Raw genomic sequence first — 14,392 nt, 5'->3', positions numbered from 1 at the left:
TTTCCTCTACGACTCCAATGGACAGTACAGCCCCTGCGCGACTAGACCTAGTTAAAATTGGGTACTATGATCCGTTTGGTATATATCCGCGTATCCAAAATGACATTTCAAAACGACTACCACTAACCAATCTCCATGTTCGATTCAAGTCCAACCAACTGATGAAAACGATCCCTAAACTCGACGTTGAATTCGTTGAAGAAGTTCCCAAAAAGGCAGACTACCATCACCACCTCACTACTCATGATATCAAGACCTATGTCCGGCTCATCTTTGTCCAAGTGGATTCTTTGGACAAATACCGTGGCCAAGTACGTCCTTTGATTCGTGAATGGTTGAAAAACTTGGTATTAAGGACAAATGATTGTTCGTGGATGATTGTGTTGTATGTTCCACTGGATGGCAAAGATCGACTGTCTTCGATTATCAAGAGCTCGTTTTTTGACAAGTTGATGAATGATTTTGGGCCTGAGGGGAAGGAAATGAAGACGATTTTGCCAGGGCACAATAGTAGTAGCAGCAGTGGCACCAGCATTGCAAGAGCTGGCAGTAGTGACAACATGGAAAGGGTATTCAAATTGAAACAAGTTCTGGATGAAGATTTGTTTGCGTCATTTATGATTCAATTGAGACAGTTACTTCTGAGTGCATTTGTTGATCGATATCACATGTTTAATGATTTGATTCATAAACGCAAAAGCAATGGTATCAAAAGCCTAGCTGCTAAATTAGAACTATACAATCTATTAAAAGATATGAAGTTACTTCAAGATGCATTGGTGGTGAATGAAGAGTTGCTTGTTGATTTGGATAATCTTGTAAGTCACAATCCAGGCCAGTTTAATCATGAGCTCCAGTTGAATGCGTCGTCTTTGACCAATTTCAAATTTAATGAATTCATCAATGAGGAAAATTTAAAACAACAATTGATCAATTCAGATGAGGAGATTAATCTCGTGCAGTTAAAGAGTTTGATTTTTGCTAATGAATCTTACATTTTACAAGAATTGGCTCGTACTGCTGTGTCAAATTCACTTGCATCAAAACACATTTCAAGACTTTATCAACGGTTGATGTTGTTTTTAAATGATTCGCACTTCAATAATAGTCATGAGTTTGTGTATTTGCTCATTGATTCATTCTTGCGAATTCCTATTGTGCATCAATTGTTAAACGCAGTAAACGATAATAACGATGCTGGTGGTATAGGCCGTGATGGAGATGGCGATGTTGTGCCATTAATTGATGTATTGGAAATGCAAGCCGAGTTGAAATTGTTCAAACGAACCGTAATTGGCAAGATTGCTAAACTGAATGGTATTGAAATTGATGGATTACGTGGAAACTGTACATTTGAAGAAGTGAATCTAAATGATGATACAACACAAGTAAGCTCCATCCAATCCACCTTGACGAACCACCAATTGATGGAAATTGTGAAAAATGAACAATCATTTGTTGACTACTATTTTAACTTAACTGAGGATATAATTGGTGATTTTGTTAAATGTAATAGAGTTAAATCAATTGACATCTTGTCGTTAGACCTAGCCATACTCAATTACAATCAAGGCAATTATCAAGAATGTTTGGATACGTTGCAGAATTCATATGATTACTTTATTATGAATAGCTGGAATTTTCTAGGTGGCGTTTTGCTTGAGATTTATCTTGGTTGTGTTGAGAAATTACGAGACAAAAGCAAGAAAAGTGGTGAAGATGGCGTAGATGGTGGCGATGCAGAGGTGTTGAGAACTTGTTTGAATTTACTTGCGTGTTTGGTGAAACGCGATGGTGATTGTGTGGGAATAAATTCATACAAGTTGGTACGTAATGCCAAACATGTTGCTCAGTTGTTCAACAAGATTGACGAGAATTGTGGAGAGGGGTTGAGTGAGCCATTGCTGTATCCATTGAATCATTTCTTCAAAGCAAAAGTGAAACCATTTGTCAATGCGAATGATGCTACTCCAGGTGATGAGTATTTCATTGAAGTGGAGGTGTACAATTTATTCAATGTGCCATTGAAATTTACATCGATGGGGGTTACATTGATGGATGATACTCAGACGCAATTGTCGTTCAAGGCTGACGATATTCTATTGTCTGCATCACCTGAGGTACAAATCTTTAAATTGTATACTCGAGATATCAAATTTGGGTTGTTTGCCATTCATAGATTGATGATTGCCTATAATGATAAATTGTCATTTATTCATGAGTACTCCAATAACGATAATGATGATGATGATGGGGGTGTTGTAGCCGTGCCTGATAATTCGATTTTTAATGAGACTGTTGTTGAGCACAAGCATACTACCAATTCCAATTCAGCTTTGTCGAATGATGTATTGATTTTCCAAAATGTTTACAAATTTCAAGCACAATTCGTAGCGTCAAAAGTGGTTGAATTGGGTACTAATGCAGTATCATTAGTGTTAAAGACCGGATCAAACGATGTATCCAATATAGAGATACGTCTTAGTTCAAATACTGACGGAGTTCAACTTTCACAGCCTCATTTAACCATTGATAAACTCGATGCGAAACAGAAACAAACGCTTCAAATACCATACACTTTTTTCAATGACTTGAAATTAATCAATATGCAAGCACACGTTAGTTACCTTGCTGATGATGTAACATATACTGCTCAAGTATCATACAATGTTGACACAAGATTAGCAATTTCCGTCTCAGTGCAAGATGTATTCAAGACTCAATTTTTTTACTCGAAATTTCAAGTAGGAACTGCTGATGCCAAATCGCCAATACGATTAGTGCTGCAGAATTTGGTCAGTGATGATTATGAAATCAAACTGCCTAGCGGTGAATTGCGCAATCTCGTCGCATTTGGTGAACAGCCTATTACATTTTTTTACAAAATTACCCCTCGTGTGGGTCACGCTATTGATGATGAAGATAAGTTGGATTTATCACTTTGTTATACCAATTTACAAGATGAATGTGAACAACAATTGACTGAAATTGTATGGGATTCGTTGTCGAATTCCAATGGTGGTGGACATTTGATACATTATTGGTACTTGATTAAAGAAACAATCTTGTCTAAAGTCCAATTTGACTTGAACAAGTATGCGGTGCAGAATGTGTTGCAAATTGTCAATGCCGGGTTTGTTCAATCGTTTGCTGATCGTGTCATTGGTCGCTATGTGGAACATGAGTCAGATCAAGTACAATTGCATAAAAACTTCGTCAATCTTGCCCCAGGTGGATGTATTGCAATGCACCCTAGTTGCAAGCTTGATAAGCTAGATACCATTCAACATCAGCTAAACATCAAAGTTGCGGTGCCTATTTTAAAGTATCTTCATGTTGTTGAATACGTGTATGAAAGGAAAACGTATATTGTTGGAGAATCGATACCAGTCACACTACGAATCAAAACGGTGACGAAGTGGTCAGATGGGAAACAGGTTTTGGCTGTGTCATCGCCATCGAGGTCAACCACTAATGCTAATGATAACGATACAGAAGTGATTGCACCGCCGTCGCTTTCCAATGCAGAAAAATTCCAAGCTATGATACAACCGGACGATAATTGGTTAGTATCAGGATTTAAAAAGCAAACAATAAGCAGTCCCGGAGTGGAGGCTAGCGACGTAAGCGAAGCAGGGGATGCAAACGACGATGCCCCGCCATTTCAAACTTCGTTGGTGTTGATTCCTTTACATGTGGGTAAGTTGTACTTGCCCAAGATCGTTGTGAGTCCAATTGAAAATGGTACAAGTGGAGGAGTAGGAGCTACGAGCCAATCCGATATTGAATTTGTCAATGGATGCGAAACCATCATGAGTGTCCCTGACGTTCGAAACATTCAATTTTCATTTTAGGGAAGAAGCTGTACATCATGAAGGTTAGCTTTTATGTTTACTTTGCTACTGAGAAAGAATCAGCTTCAAATATTCTAATCTGGGTAACCGAAATTTAAATCAAATGTAAACTATTAAAATATAAAGCCTCTATTAAAGTGTATAGTAAACCGAAAAAAGAATAGGAGGAACGATCAACAAAATCGTGGCCTCAAAAAGAATAGTAAGAAGAAAAGGCCCTCTCCAGTTTAAATCACCCCTAAGCAATGAACTGGGAGAAATTAGAAATGATGGCCGAAAAATTGTCACATGTTTGATATCTAGAATAACAATGAACTGATAATGATGAATAAACCAGTCAAGAATGTAGATACACCTTGACTTGAACCTGATCCTTCATAGTTGGAAATGATCGGTGGTGTTGTGTTTGTGTTGAATGCGGACGCGGATGAGGATGGCTCATTTGATGATGATGATGGTTGTTGTTGTTGTATGCTTGGGTTGCTTCCCGATCCTTCTCCTGATCCTTCTCCTGATCCATTTCCTGATCCATTTCCTGATCCATTACCAGATCCTTCTCCTGATCCATTTCCTGATCCATTACCAGATCCTTCTCCAGATCCTTCTCCTGATCCTTCTCCTGATCCTTCTCCTGATCCTTCTCCTGATCCATTGCCTGATCCTTCTCCAGATCCTTCTCCTGATCCTTCTCCTGATCCATTGCCTGATCCATTGCCAGATCCATTACCTGATCCATTGCCAGATCCATTGCCAGATCCATTACCAGATCCATTACCAGATCCATTGCCAGATCCATTACCAGATCCATTGCCAGATCCATTACCAGATCCATTACCAGATCCATTACCAGATCCATTGCCAGATCCATTACCAGATCCATTGCCAGATCCATTACCAGATCCATTACCAGATCCATTACCAGATCCATTACCAGATCCATTGCCAGATCCATTACCAGATCCATTACCAGATCCATTGCCAGATCCATTACCTTCGTTTCCATTGTTTCCATTGTTTCCACCGTTTCCATTGTTTCCACCGTTTCCATTGTTTTCTGGAGGATTAGTCGATGAGGCTGTCAGTTGGGAATCAATTGTGTTTGCACTCAGAGTGGTTGGGTTGGAAGGAGTACTTGTGCCTGTATTAGTCAGTGTGTTTTTACCTCCGTTACCATTATCAGTTGTTGTTGGTGTGTTTTCACCTCCGTTACCATTATCAGTTGTGGTTGGTGTGTTTTCACCTCCGTTACCATTATCAGTTGTGGTTGGTGTGGTAGTTGGTGATGTAATAGCAGATTCACTAGATGGGGATGATATGTCAGTAGTAGACTCCGTGGTTGGTAAATCAGTAGGAGTAGTTGTGGATTCTGAACTAGGTGGAACAGAAGAGGGTCCAGTAGGGCTAGTACTGTTTTGGTAAGGTGGTGTAATTGAGGATGATGAATGGTCGTTAGACGAAACTTGACTCAGTGACAGGAAATCAGTATCAGATGAACTTGATGGTGGCTCAGTACTTGACTCAGTCTCTGACGAGCTTGGGGGTTCCGAACTAGATTCCAGTTCTGATGAGCTTGGTGGTTCTGAACTGGATGGTGGCTCACTTGAGCTTGGTGGCCCGCTTGAGCTTGGTGGTTCTGAACTAGATTCCAGTTCTGAACTAGATGGTGGTTCCGAACTAGATGGTGGCTCACTTGAGCTTGGTGGTTCCGAACTAGATTCCAGTTCTGATGAGCTTGGTGGTTCTGAACTGGATGGTGGCTCACTTGAGCTTGGTGGCCCGCTTGAGCTTGGTGGTTCTGAACTAGATTCCAGTTCTGAACTAGATGGTGGTTCCGAACTAGATGGTGGCTCACTTGAGCTTGGTGGTTCCGAACTAGATTCCAGTTCTGATGAGCTTGGTGGTTCCGAACTAGATGGTGGCTCGCTTGAGCTTGGTGGTTCCGAACTAGATTCCAGTTCTGATGAGCTTGGTGGTTCTGAACTAGATGGTGGCTCACTTGAGCTTGGTGGCTCGCTTGAGCTTGGTGGTTCTGAACTGGATGGTGGCTCACTTGAGCTTGGTGGCTCGCTTGAGCTTGGTGGTTCTGAACTAGATGGTGGCTCACTTGAGCTTGGTGGCTCCGAAGAGGGAGGTTCAGAACTTACGGCAGGGGTAATTGGATCCCATTCAACAACTGTTGCTGTCTTTCCAGGTGTAGCTGTGATAGTGGTGGTCCATGTTGAAATACCAGTGTAGCTAGACGTGACTGTAGTAGTTGGAATTGGTACTTCAACAACAATGGTTTTAGTATTACCTGGGGCAGTATTGAAGGGCAAAGTTGTTATTGAAGTGGTTGATCCAAGCCATGTAGATGTAGTGACAACAACTTCATTACCATTAGCACCAGCATCGTTATTCTGGTATGGTCCCCAAGTTGTAGATTTTGAACCATCCTTAACCGATGAACTTCCTGCACACAAGTATGTGTTGGTGTAAGCAGTTTGTAATCCTTGACCTGTTGGAACTGAAACCAAAATGTCCAAAAATGGTCTATAACCGGCGGGGATGTTGTTGTAGTTGATTGTAAAAGAGTTACCACTGCAGCTTGTTGAGCCTGATATAGCCTCCGCCTCTTCTGGCAAGAACCAATCATTTAATTGGTTTGTGATGGAAGCGTGAAAGGTTGAGCAGTCAAGTGTTCCACCAACAATAGTAACGCCTAAAGTTCCACTCCTATATCCATTAGGACAAGTTCCACCAAGCAAGTACAACTGTTGTTTGTTCAACGATGGGACTACACGATTGTTGTAAACAATAGTATCAGTTGGCGAATTTCCATTCGTGTTTGTTCCTCCTTGAAAGTTTGCTGTGGTAGTCAACTCCTTGTCACCGTCAGTGAATGTAACTTGGTTGGAACCAGCGGTAAAACATTGGGAATTTTGTAAATCGACAGAATTTGCTGATCCCCCAACGTTGAAAGCAATAGGAAAATGAACAGAACCAGCAGCATTTGTGCTTGCTTTAACATTGTTACTAGCAGTACACTTTAATTGGGAGTAAGCAACAACTAAATCACCAGGAGCAAATTGACAAGTAGCATAAACAGTATCGCCAACCGTTAAGTCGACGCTGTCTTGAGTGGTGGTAAACTTGAAAACACAGGGCATATTTAAAGTAAAAGTATCACCAGCATGCACGTTTGAGCCCAAAATCTTCCAGGATAAGGTTGCAATCCAACTTGGGGCTGCAGGAGTACTGTACTGGTAGTTGGCGGCATTTTGCCATACCAAACTGTCAAAGCTTTGAAAAACATCGGTAACTTCAGAAGCGAGTGTAAGCGTTGTGAATGTGAAAGCCGTGAAAATGGCCACAAATGAATTCCAGTTTTTCATTATTTGTGGATGGAGTTGAGCTAGAAGTATAACCGACAGTAAATCAAAGGAAGATAGCTCTCTTTATATATTTTTTGGGAATGCAATTGAATGCCGTCAAGCAATGTCTCTAACATGAAGGTGCCAGGTTTTTGACGGGTAGGGTTCATATACTTTTCAATGTACATCCTCTTATATGTATATGTAATGGCTGCAAAATTCATAAATCCGCAATATTATTTTGTTCGGTGAAAACACAAAGTCACTGAAAATTTCATATCAAGCAGGAAAAGAATTTACACGAAAGGGGTTGACGAACCGTCTCATAGAAGACATTTCCACGTACAAGGCAATGCTTGACATTTCTATATGCCACCATCAAAAGATAAACAGAGAGTTAAACGGAAGCTTGTAATTGAAATCAATTGAGAAGGTGTGCCTTCTGTTAAAGCAAGCTTGGGCAAAAGTGTTCTTGCTAAATTTCGCATGTGAATATACTAACTTGAATCAAAATAAGGTTTGCAAATTGTGCAAAAAGGGTATTGGTATTCGAAGTGTTTCGAAGTTTGCATAACAATAGACGTTTATAGAATTTACTAGCGACCTCGGTTTGTCGTAATTTCGTGAATCGTTTCATTTTTCCAACATTGACCGAGAGATACAGTTACGAAGTACGTGGTTGGAAGTTAGTGAGATTGGCGTGACAACGTTCAGTAACACATGTAAAGTGGATAGCCAGTTAAGGCAATGACGCTTTGGAAATCAAATCAAGACGTAGTAAAACAAGCATTATGGTAGAAAGTAAAGTAGTAAATAACAATGACTTTCCCGCCAGTCAGTTTTAGCCTAATATTTGTTTCAGATAGGCGATTATTTTCATTGCTTTCACGAAGGCGTTCCTTGTAGGTTAAGCGATGAAGTATATCGTACAAAGATGTACACATTTCCTTTTTTGTGTTCTTTGTCAGCTTAATGCATTTTTTTAGTCTTAATTTCAGTCAATGGCGACAGGGTCTTGTATTTTTCCGGATTCCACACCGCAATGATGAGGTCGAGGCCTACGACGAGAATGACGTTGTAAGGATGTGGTATATAAGATTTCAATATCCCAGCAGCACGATGTAAACGCAATCTCTATCCCAATTGGTTTGATCCAGATATTTGAGATTCAAGGTGAATAACCACTTGTTAGTTTACTTTTTTGTGGCCCGGACAAACAATTAACACTTCCCATAGTAATTCTCAAAACATTAGCGCGTTGCGTATATAATTTCGCCAAATTTCATTGCAGATATTTATATACATATTGGTTTCGGCGAACAAAACAGGGTAGTTGCTCTTTTGCTCCAAGTACTTGTAAAAGGTATCGAGTTGCTAGTTGTTTCAGTTGATTTGAGTAACACGGGGGTATGTCCCTAAACAATCACAAAGAACGTAGACGTTTTCTGAGCCAATGGGACTTGGATCCAGCTTTGTGGTTTACATAAATTGATCGTCTACATCTTCAATCATTGCGATTCCATTGTTTTAATGTCGGAAATACTTTCTGCAATTTCATGAATACGAAACTGTACACAAACCTAGAACTTATAAGGATATTCCACTAATGAAAGCATCTCATTACTCCTGTGTTTGAGTCTTCTAGGACTAGCAAGAGGGCTGTGCTTCGAATCTTCACTAAACTCTCAATAAAGACCCAAGTCGACATTTGTGAAATGGTGTTGAGCGCATGTACGGATATAGCTTGACATATCGAGTACCCGATTTTATTGAGCAACTCTCCGCGACATATTGCAAAGCATTGTCGCGTACACTGTTTAGCTTTATGAAATGCTCTTCTTCTTTCTCCAAAAATTAAACTTTTCGGTATTTTACGTACCATTGCCTATTTCATATAACGAATTTCAAGATTTACAAATTCCAGAATACTTCACATGTAAGGGTGAATCTCTTGAAGTTGCTTCAATTCGCATTTGAATGAAACGTTTGGTGTCTTGCCTTTCCTTCCATTCCGAATGAGTTTTGAAGTTAAGTGTATTTACTTTTACGGCCGTTGGGCGTCTCTTGAGAAATAGAATTCGTGGCTTCCAACACGCGAATGGAATTTCCAGCAACATCAAATGTTGGTAAACAGTACCGGAGCTGAAACTCTCTGATCTGTGACTCATGAGAATGAGATCCTCATTTGAGTGTCCCTACAGAGCTTAGCCAACTTTGTCTTTCCATATAACAGAAAGTTCACTTTCAATTCAAGTACACAACGCCTAGTTTTTCAACGCTAGCAGATCTCTCAACCTACGAATAAAATCAACTTCCAGGGAATAGTTTCAAAAATGATCCTAACTCTGCCTCGCCGATTTTCTTTACACAAAACCCAAAACTGAAATATAATACTGAGGCAGAAGAATAGTCTTAGTCTTTCAGTGATTAGCTTCTTGAATTGTTTCTTCAATAAATCACCTTATATTCAGGCACCTAGTAGCTATAGGTCTAAGCCTTGTCAAGGTATGGAAGATTTTAACACATTCTTCTCCCCTCTTTTGTGTCACAAGCGTGATCCTATAATTAGAATCAAAAGATGGACACAACGGAACGAAAAAAAGAACAAAAAATATGGAATACATAGACAAAATCATTAGCTCCGGTTTAGATCCGTAAACGACCCTAATACGACACATTAACCTAGATCACAACAAAGACTCGTTTTCACAATCAACATGGTGGTAGATACAACATACTACGATATTTTAGGTGTAGAAGCTACCGCATCGGAGCAAGAGCTTAGAAAAGCGTACAGAAAGCAAGCAATCAAACTTCATCCGGATAAAAATGGAAATGACCCAAAAGCAGCTGAAAAGTTTCAAGATTTGGGCGAAGCTTACGGCATCTTGTCCAATGCCGATACAAGAAAGATTTACGATGAGTATGGTGTTGAAGGAATGAAGGAAAAGAATGTACAAGGAGAGAACATTGACCCTAGTGAATTCTTTGAAGTTATTTTTGGTGGAGTGGCATTCAGAGATTGGATAGGTGAGTTGGGTATGTTCAATGATATCACCAAGTCGGCAGAAGTGTTGGATTTGGATGAAGAAAATTCCGGTCTGGAAGTTAGTTCATCTGGTGACTCAGCCTTCAAGGACAAGAAAGATGGCACAACTAGTCCAACTTCCGGTGTTGGGGGAACCGCTTCATCATCTACTCACAGCTCATTGCAATTACATTCTCAAGATAACAAGGGTGAATTGTCATCTGAGGATATAAGAAGAAAGAGAAAGCAAAAACTTTCTAAGGAACAAAGAGAAGAAATTATGAGGATCCAGGAGGAAGCCAGAGAAGCCAAACTCAAGAGGATCAACGATTTGTCGGTTATTTTGAAAGAGAGGTTAGAGAGCTATAGAGCGGCTGCAACCAATCCAGAAGGATTAAGGAATTACACTGAGAAATTGAAACGCGAGCTTGATGATATGAAGATTGAAAGTTTTGGTATACAATTGTTACATTTGATTGGGAAAATCTACACCAACCAGGCAAATGCCACATTAAAAGCAGCCAAAACATTTGGTATTACCAAGATTTACACTTCAGTGAAGACATCCACGGAGACAGTCAAAAATGGATATAGCATTATCAAGTCTGCCTTGGATACTCAAGAGACTATGGAAAAGGTAATGAAGGAACAAGAGGCTTTCCAATTGAAACAAGAGCAAGGGTACACACCCACTCAGGAGGAGCTTATCCAACAAGCTGATAGAGAACGATTTGTTACCGGGAAATTCCTAGCAACTGGATGGTCATTGGTGAAATTTGAAGTAACCAATGTGCTAAATAAAGTATGTCAAAATGTATTGCATGAAAAGGGTATTGGCAAGAAAGAAAAAGTTGCTAGAGCCAATGCCTTGTTATATATTGGAACTCAATTGTTGAATGAAAAGAGATCTGCTGATGAAGAAGAAGAAGCTAGAATCTTTGAAGAGATGATGGCTGATGCAAAAGTGAAGAAAAATAGTAAAAAGAAGCAGCATAATTTTTTTTAAATAGATAGTTAATATAGACTGGACAACGCCAATGTTGAGGGTGGTAGTTAGAGTACATGTAAAGAGATACACTGGAGTTCACCTCTGACAGTTTGACTCCATAACTTCATTTGCTTAATAATCAAATACTTGGTAGTGCACTCGTTGCAAAATCGGTTTCTGCAAGTCTTTTCCTTTTGTCATTCGCACCGAGAACCGAAAAAAAGGAACAAAAAAAAAAGGGTAAAAGGCAAAGGGCTAAACACCAAAGGCAAATTAGTCAGAAATCTCCTTCACCTTCATCTCGAAACCTCATTTAAGGTCCACTCAAAACCCCCACAAGAATGGTTGACTCTAAACAAGTTCTCAAATTGTACAAACAACTTCTCAACAAAGCTTACAAGTTCGACAATTATAATTTTCGTGAATATTCGAAAAGAAGAGTACATGATGCGTTCAAGGAACATAAATATCTAACAGATGAAGAACAAATCAATAAGTTTTATAATGAAGGAATCGATAATCTAGCGTTGTTAACTAGACAAACCACAATCTCCCAATTGTATACTTTTGACAAGTTGGTTGTTGAGCCTTTGAAGAAACATCATTAAGAATTTTTACAAGTAATGTGTTGTGTATAGTTTTTAAAGAAATATCCATTCTACAGATTGACTCCAAGTAACAACTTTTTCAATTTCTTATTCAAGTCTAACTAGATCCACTAACTACCAACTTCTGTAAGTGGCTCATAAACACTTGCAAACTGACATCATCTGTTAAGACAATTGCTCCACCTGCACCACCCAAGCCCAGACCACCAATAAACTCATTGGTGTTGTAAGTAACACTAGGGTTCAATTTCGAATACAAGAATCTCGCTTGCGATCCACCTTCCTCGGTGTCAATAAATCTTGGCAATGGATATCTATCAGCCAACAATTCAGCCGCTTCTTGTTTTGGTTCATCCAATAATTCTTTGAAATTGGCATACTCTTCTTGATCTTGATACCCAGCTTTACGCCAAGCGGCAATGGTTTTACCGTGGAAAATCAAAATGTGGAAAAATGTGTCCAACAACAAAATACGATCGTCTCTAATCGATACTGAATCCAACAAAACAGCTTCGGGTTCACCTTCTAATGTGAATGATGTCAATGTTGGCTGAATCATAATCAATGAGTTGTTGGTGTCTTCGGTTAATAAAACGTGTCTATAAAACACAGTTTCATCGGGTGAGTTGTTGAAAACTTGCAAAAATTGTGATCTTCGCAAATAATAGATAAATTGTGGAAACAATTGAAATTGTTGTCCCAATCTGAAACTCTCTTCTTGATCCTTTCTATAATCGGCGAATTTTTGACACAAACGAATAAGCATGCGATCGATCCATCTAAGAACATCAGCACCATCGTCTTGCTCTGCTTTGAATAAAGTGACTCTTGCCATCAAAACGGCTGCTGCTTCTTGATCAAAGGAGTTGGTAAGGGTTTGCTCGTCACTGGTTAAATAGTTGGACACAGTAGTCACTCTGGTTCTATAAGTACCACTGGCGTGTTGGTAATGGGTAATAAATTGTACATAGCTTTGAGCAGTTGGTGGCAATTGTTGAGTGTTTGCAACATCGAAAAACACAGCATATGTGTGTCGTGGCGATGTGGCACAGAGTCTATAGTTTGAAGTTCCGCCAAGTCCCAATTCATTTTCGGAAACGTTTGCCGACTTCACTCCCAATGATGAAGCATGTCCAATTAATCCACTCACTTTTAATTCTTTTGAAGTTCTTATTTCAAGTGAAGCATTGAATCCCATCAACAAATAACCTTCCTCGTCCTTGTTGAACAACCTTAAAAATGATCTCTTGAAAATGGATGTAGTGAAAGCATCTGACAACAACAAAGTACCACCGGTGGTATTACACAAGTTTTTCATCTCCAACATACCTATTTGGTCATAACAACCAGCAAAAATATCCACTGCATGACTGTTTTTAACTGCCTTGGCCGCAATTGCGTCATAGAACTTGACAGCTTTTTTGAAATGTTTGGCATTATCCTTGTCGATATCTGAGTGAGATCTAATAGGTTCCTTCAATTGGTTACCAACAATCATACCAGGGTTCAAAGTTCCCGGCCCCGCAGAAAACAACATAACTCTAGCCCCAAATCCTGGGAAAGTTAATCCCAACAAGTTAATAGCCACATTCAATGCACTACCAGTACATCTCAAAGGTCTAGCTCCATTGGCAACTGCCCATGGATCTTTGCCCAAATTCTCCAAAATTGTGGTCAATTGAAATTCGACATCTTCCAATGGCAAAAAGAATCTCGTTAATGAGTTTGCCAATGGTTGTTGTGGCTGTTGTTGTTGGTTCAATACAGGTGTAACGGGGTTATTCAACATTTCACTAATTTGTTTATCAGTGTATTCCTTATCACCACGGAAAATAAAACTCTTGTTGATCTTTTCTGACCCCAAATCGTGCACTTGAACCATGGTTCCATAAGTAATCAACCCAATCAAGGCATTTGGTGGTAAATGATTGAACCCAACAATAATATTTTCAATCAATGCTTGTAAATTATCTTCGTCTTGACACAAATCAATCACATAAGCAAAAATTGGTGGGTTTTGCACCGGTCTCGAGTTTATATATTCAACAGTCGAGCTAGTATTTTGCAATTCCAATGGCAAATTCTCGGGATTGATACCATGATAATGTGCTGGCAACGGGTTTCTACCTTGACACAAGGGACAACGCCAGAATCCATTGGGGTCAACAGCACAATATGGATTCAAAATCGCTTTACATGTTTGATTGGAACAGTAGATTGGATCATATGCAGCAATGGGTAAATCCTCACGTTGTTTCAATGGTGTGTACAAAGCACCAGTAGGGACGACAATTTTCCCAGCTTCTACCTTGGTAGATGGAAATGCATTCCATGCGAATCGAACACCATTGATGTCCTCAGCTTCTTCAAAGTCCATCTCGAGAGGTGTAGTTGTGTACTTCTTGGTGATAGCTTTAAAATTGAAGGTTTTTGGGTTGAGATCGTGTTATTTTTGACGATTGAGATTGTTTTCATTTTTCTTTGTTCTTTTTTTTCAAACTTGACAACGAAACGAAACAAGAAAAAAAAAAAATGAAGTACCAGAGTCGCAGTTGGTTGTCGTT

At 39.5% G+C, this 14,392-nt stretch overlaps 5 protein-coding genes across 5 annotated transcripts; 3 read left to right on the top strand and 2 right to left on the bottom strand. All coding sequences in view use genetic code 12, as the record gives it.

The window, feature by feature from the left end:
* Window positions 1-17: 17 nt before the first annotated feature.
* Window positions 18-3,854, top strand: CPAR2_500670 (transport protein particle complex II subunit; the record flags this gene model as incomplete). Its single annotated transcript, XM_036810473.1, has 1 exon — window positions 18-3,854. The coding sequence occupies one exon, from the start codon at window positions 18-20 to the stop codon at window positions 3,852-3,854; it is 3,837 nt and encodes a 1,278-aa protein (XP_036667006.1).
* Window positions 3,855-4,153: 299 nt separating this feature from the next.
* On the bottom strand, window positions 4,154-7,225 carry CPAR2_500660 (uncharacterized protein; the record flags this gene model as incomplete). The annotated part of the gene is made up of 1 exon (XM_036810472.1): window positions 4,154-7,225. One exon carries the CDS (start codon window positions 7,223-7,225, stop codon window positions 4,154-4,156), a length of 3,072 nt encoding a protein of 1,023 aa, XP_036667005.1.
* A 2,696-nt stretch (window positions 7,226-9,921) lies between these two features.
* CPAR2_500650 (uncharacterized protein) lies at window positions 9,922-11,238 on the top strand (the record flags this gene model as incomplete). The annotated part of the gene is made up of 1 exon (XM_036810471.1): window positions 9,922-11,238. The coding sequence occupies one exon, from the start codon at window positions 9,922-9,924 to the stop codon at window positions 11,236-11,238; it is 1,317 nt and encodes a 438-aa protein (XP_036667004.1).
* A 323-nt stretch (window positions 11,239-11,561) lies between these two features.
* CPAR2_500640 (uncharacterized protein) lies at window positions 11,562-11,828 on the top strand (the record flags this gene model as incomplete). Its single annotated transcript, XM_036810470.1, has 1 exon — window positions 11,562-11,828. The coding sequence occupies one exon, from the start codon at window positions 11,562-11,564 to the stop codon at window positions 11,826-11,828; it is 267 nt and encodes an 88-aa protein (XP_036667003.1).
* Window positions 11,829-11,925: 97 nt separating this feature from the next.
* SEC23 (GTPase-activating protein) lies at window positions 11,926-14,205 on the bottom strand (the record flags this gene model as incomplete). The annotated part of the gene is made up of 1 exon (XM_036810469.1): window positions 11,926-14,205. The coding sequence occupies one exon, from the start codon at window positions 14,203-14,205 to the stop codon at window positions 11,926-11,928; it is 2,280 nt and encodes a 759-aa protein (XP_036667002.1).
* Between the last annotated feature and the right edge of the window lie 187 nt (window positions 14,206-14,392).

This window comes from Candida parapsilosis, contig 006139 (genome assembly GCF_000182765.1).
Source record: "Candida parapsilosis strain CDC317 annotated contig 006139".
NCBI classification, from domain to species: Eukaryota; Fungi; Ascomycota; class Pichiomycetes; order Serinales; family Debaryomycetaceae; genus Lodderomyces; species Lodderomyces parapsilosis.
This window is presented reverse-complemented; position numbering and strand designations above follow the sequence as displayed.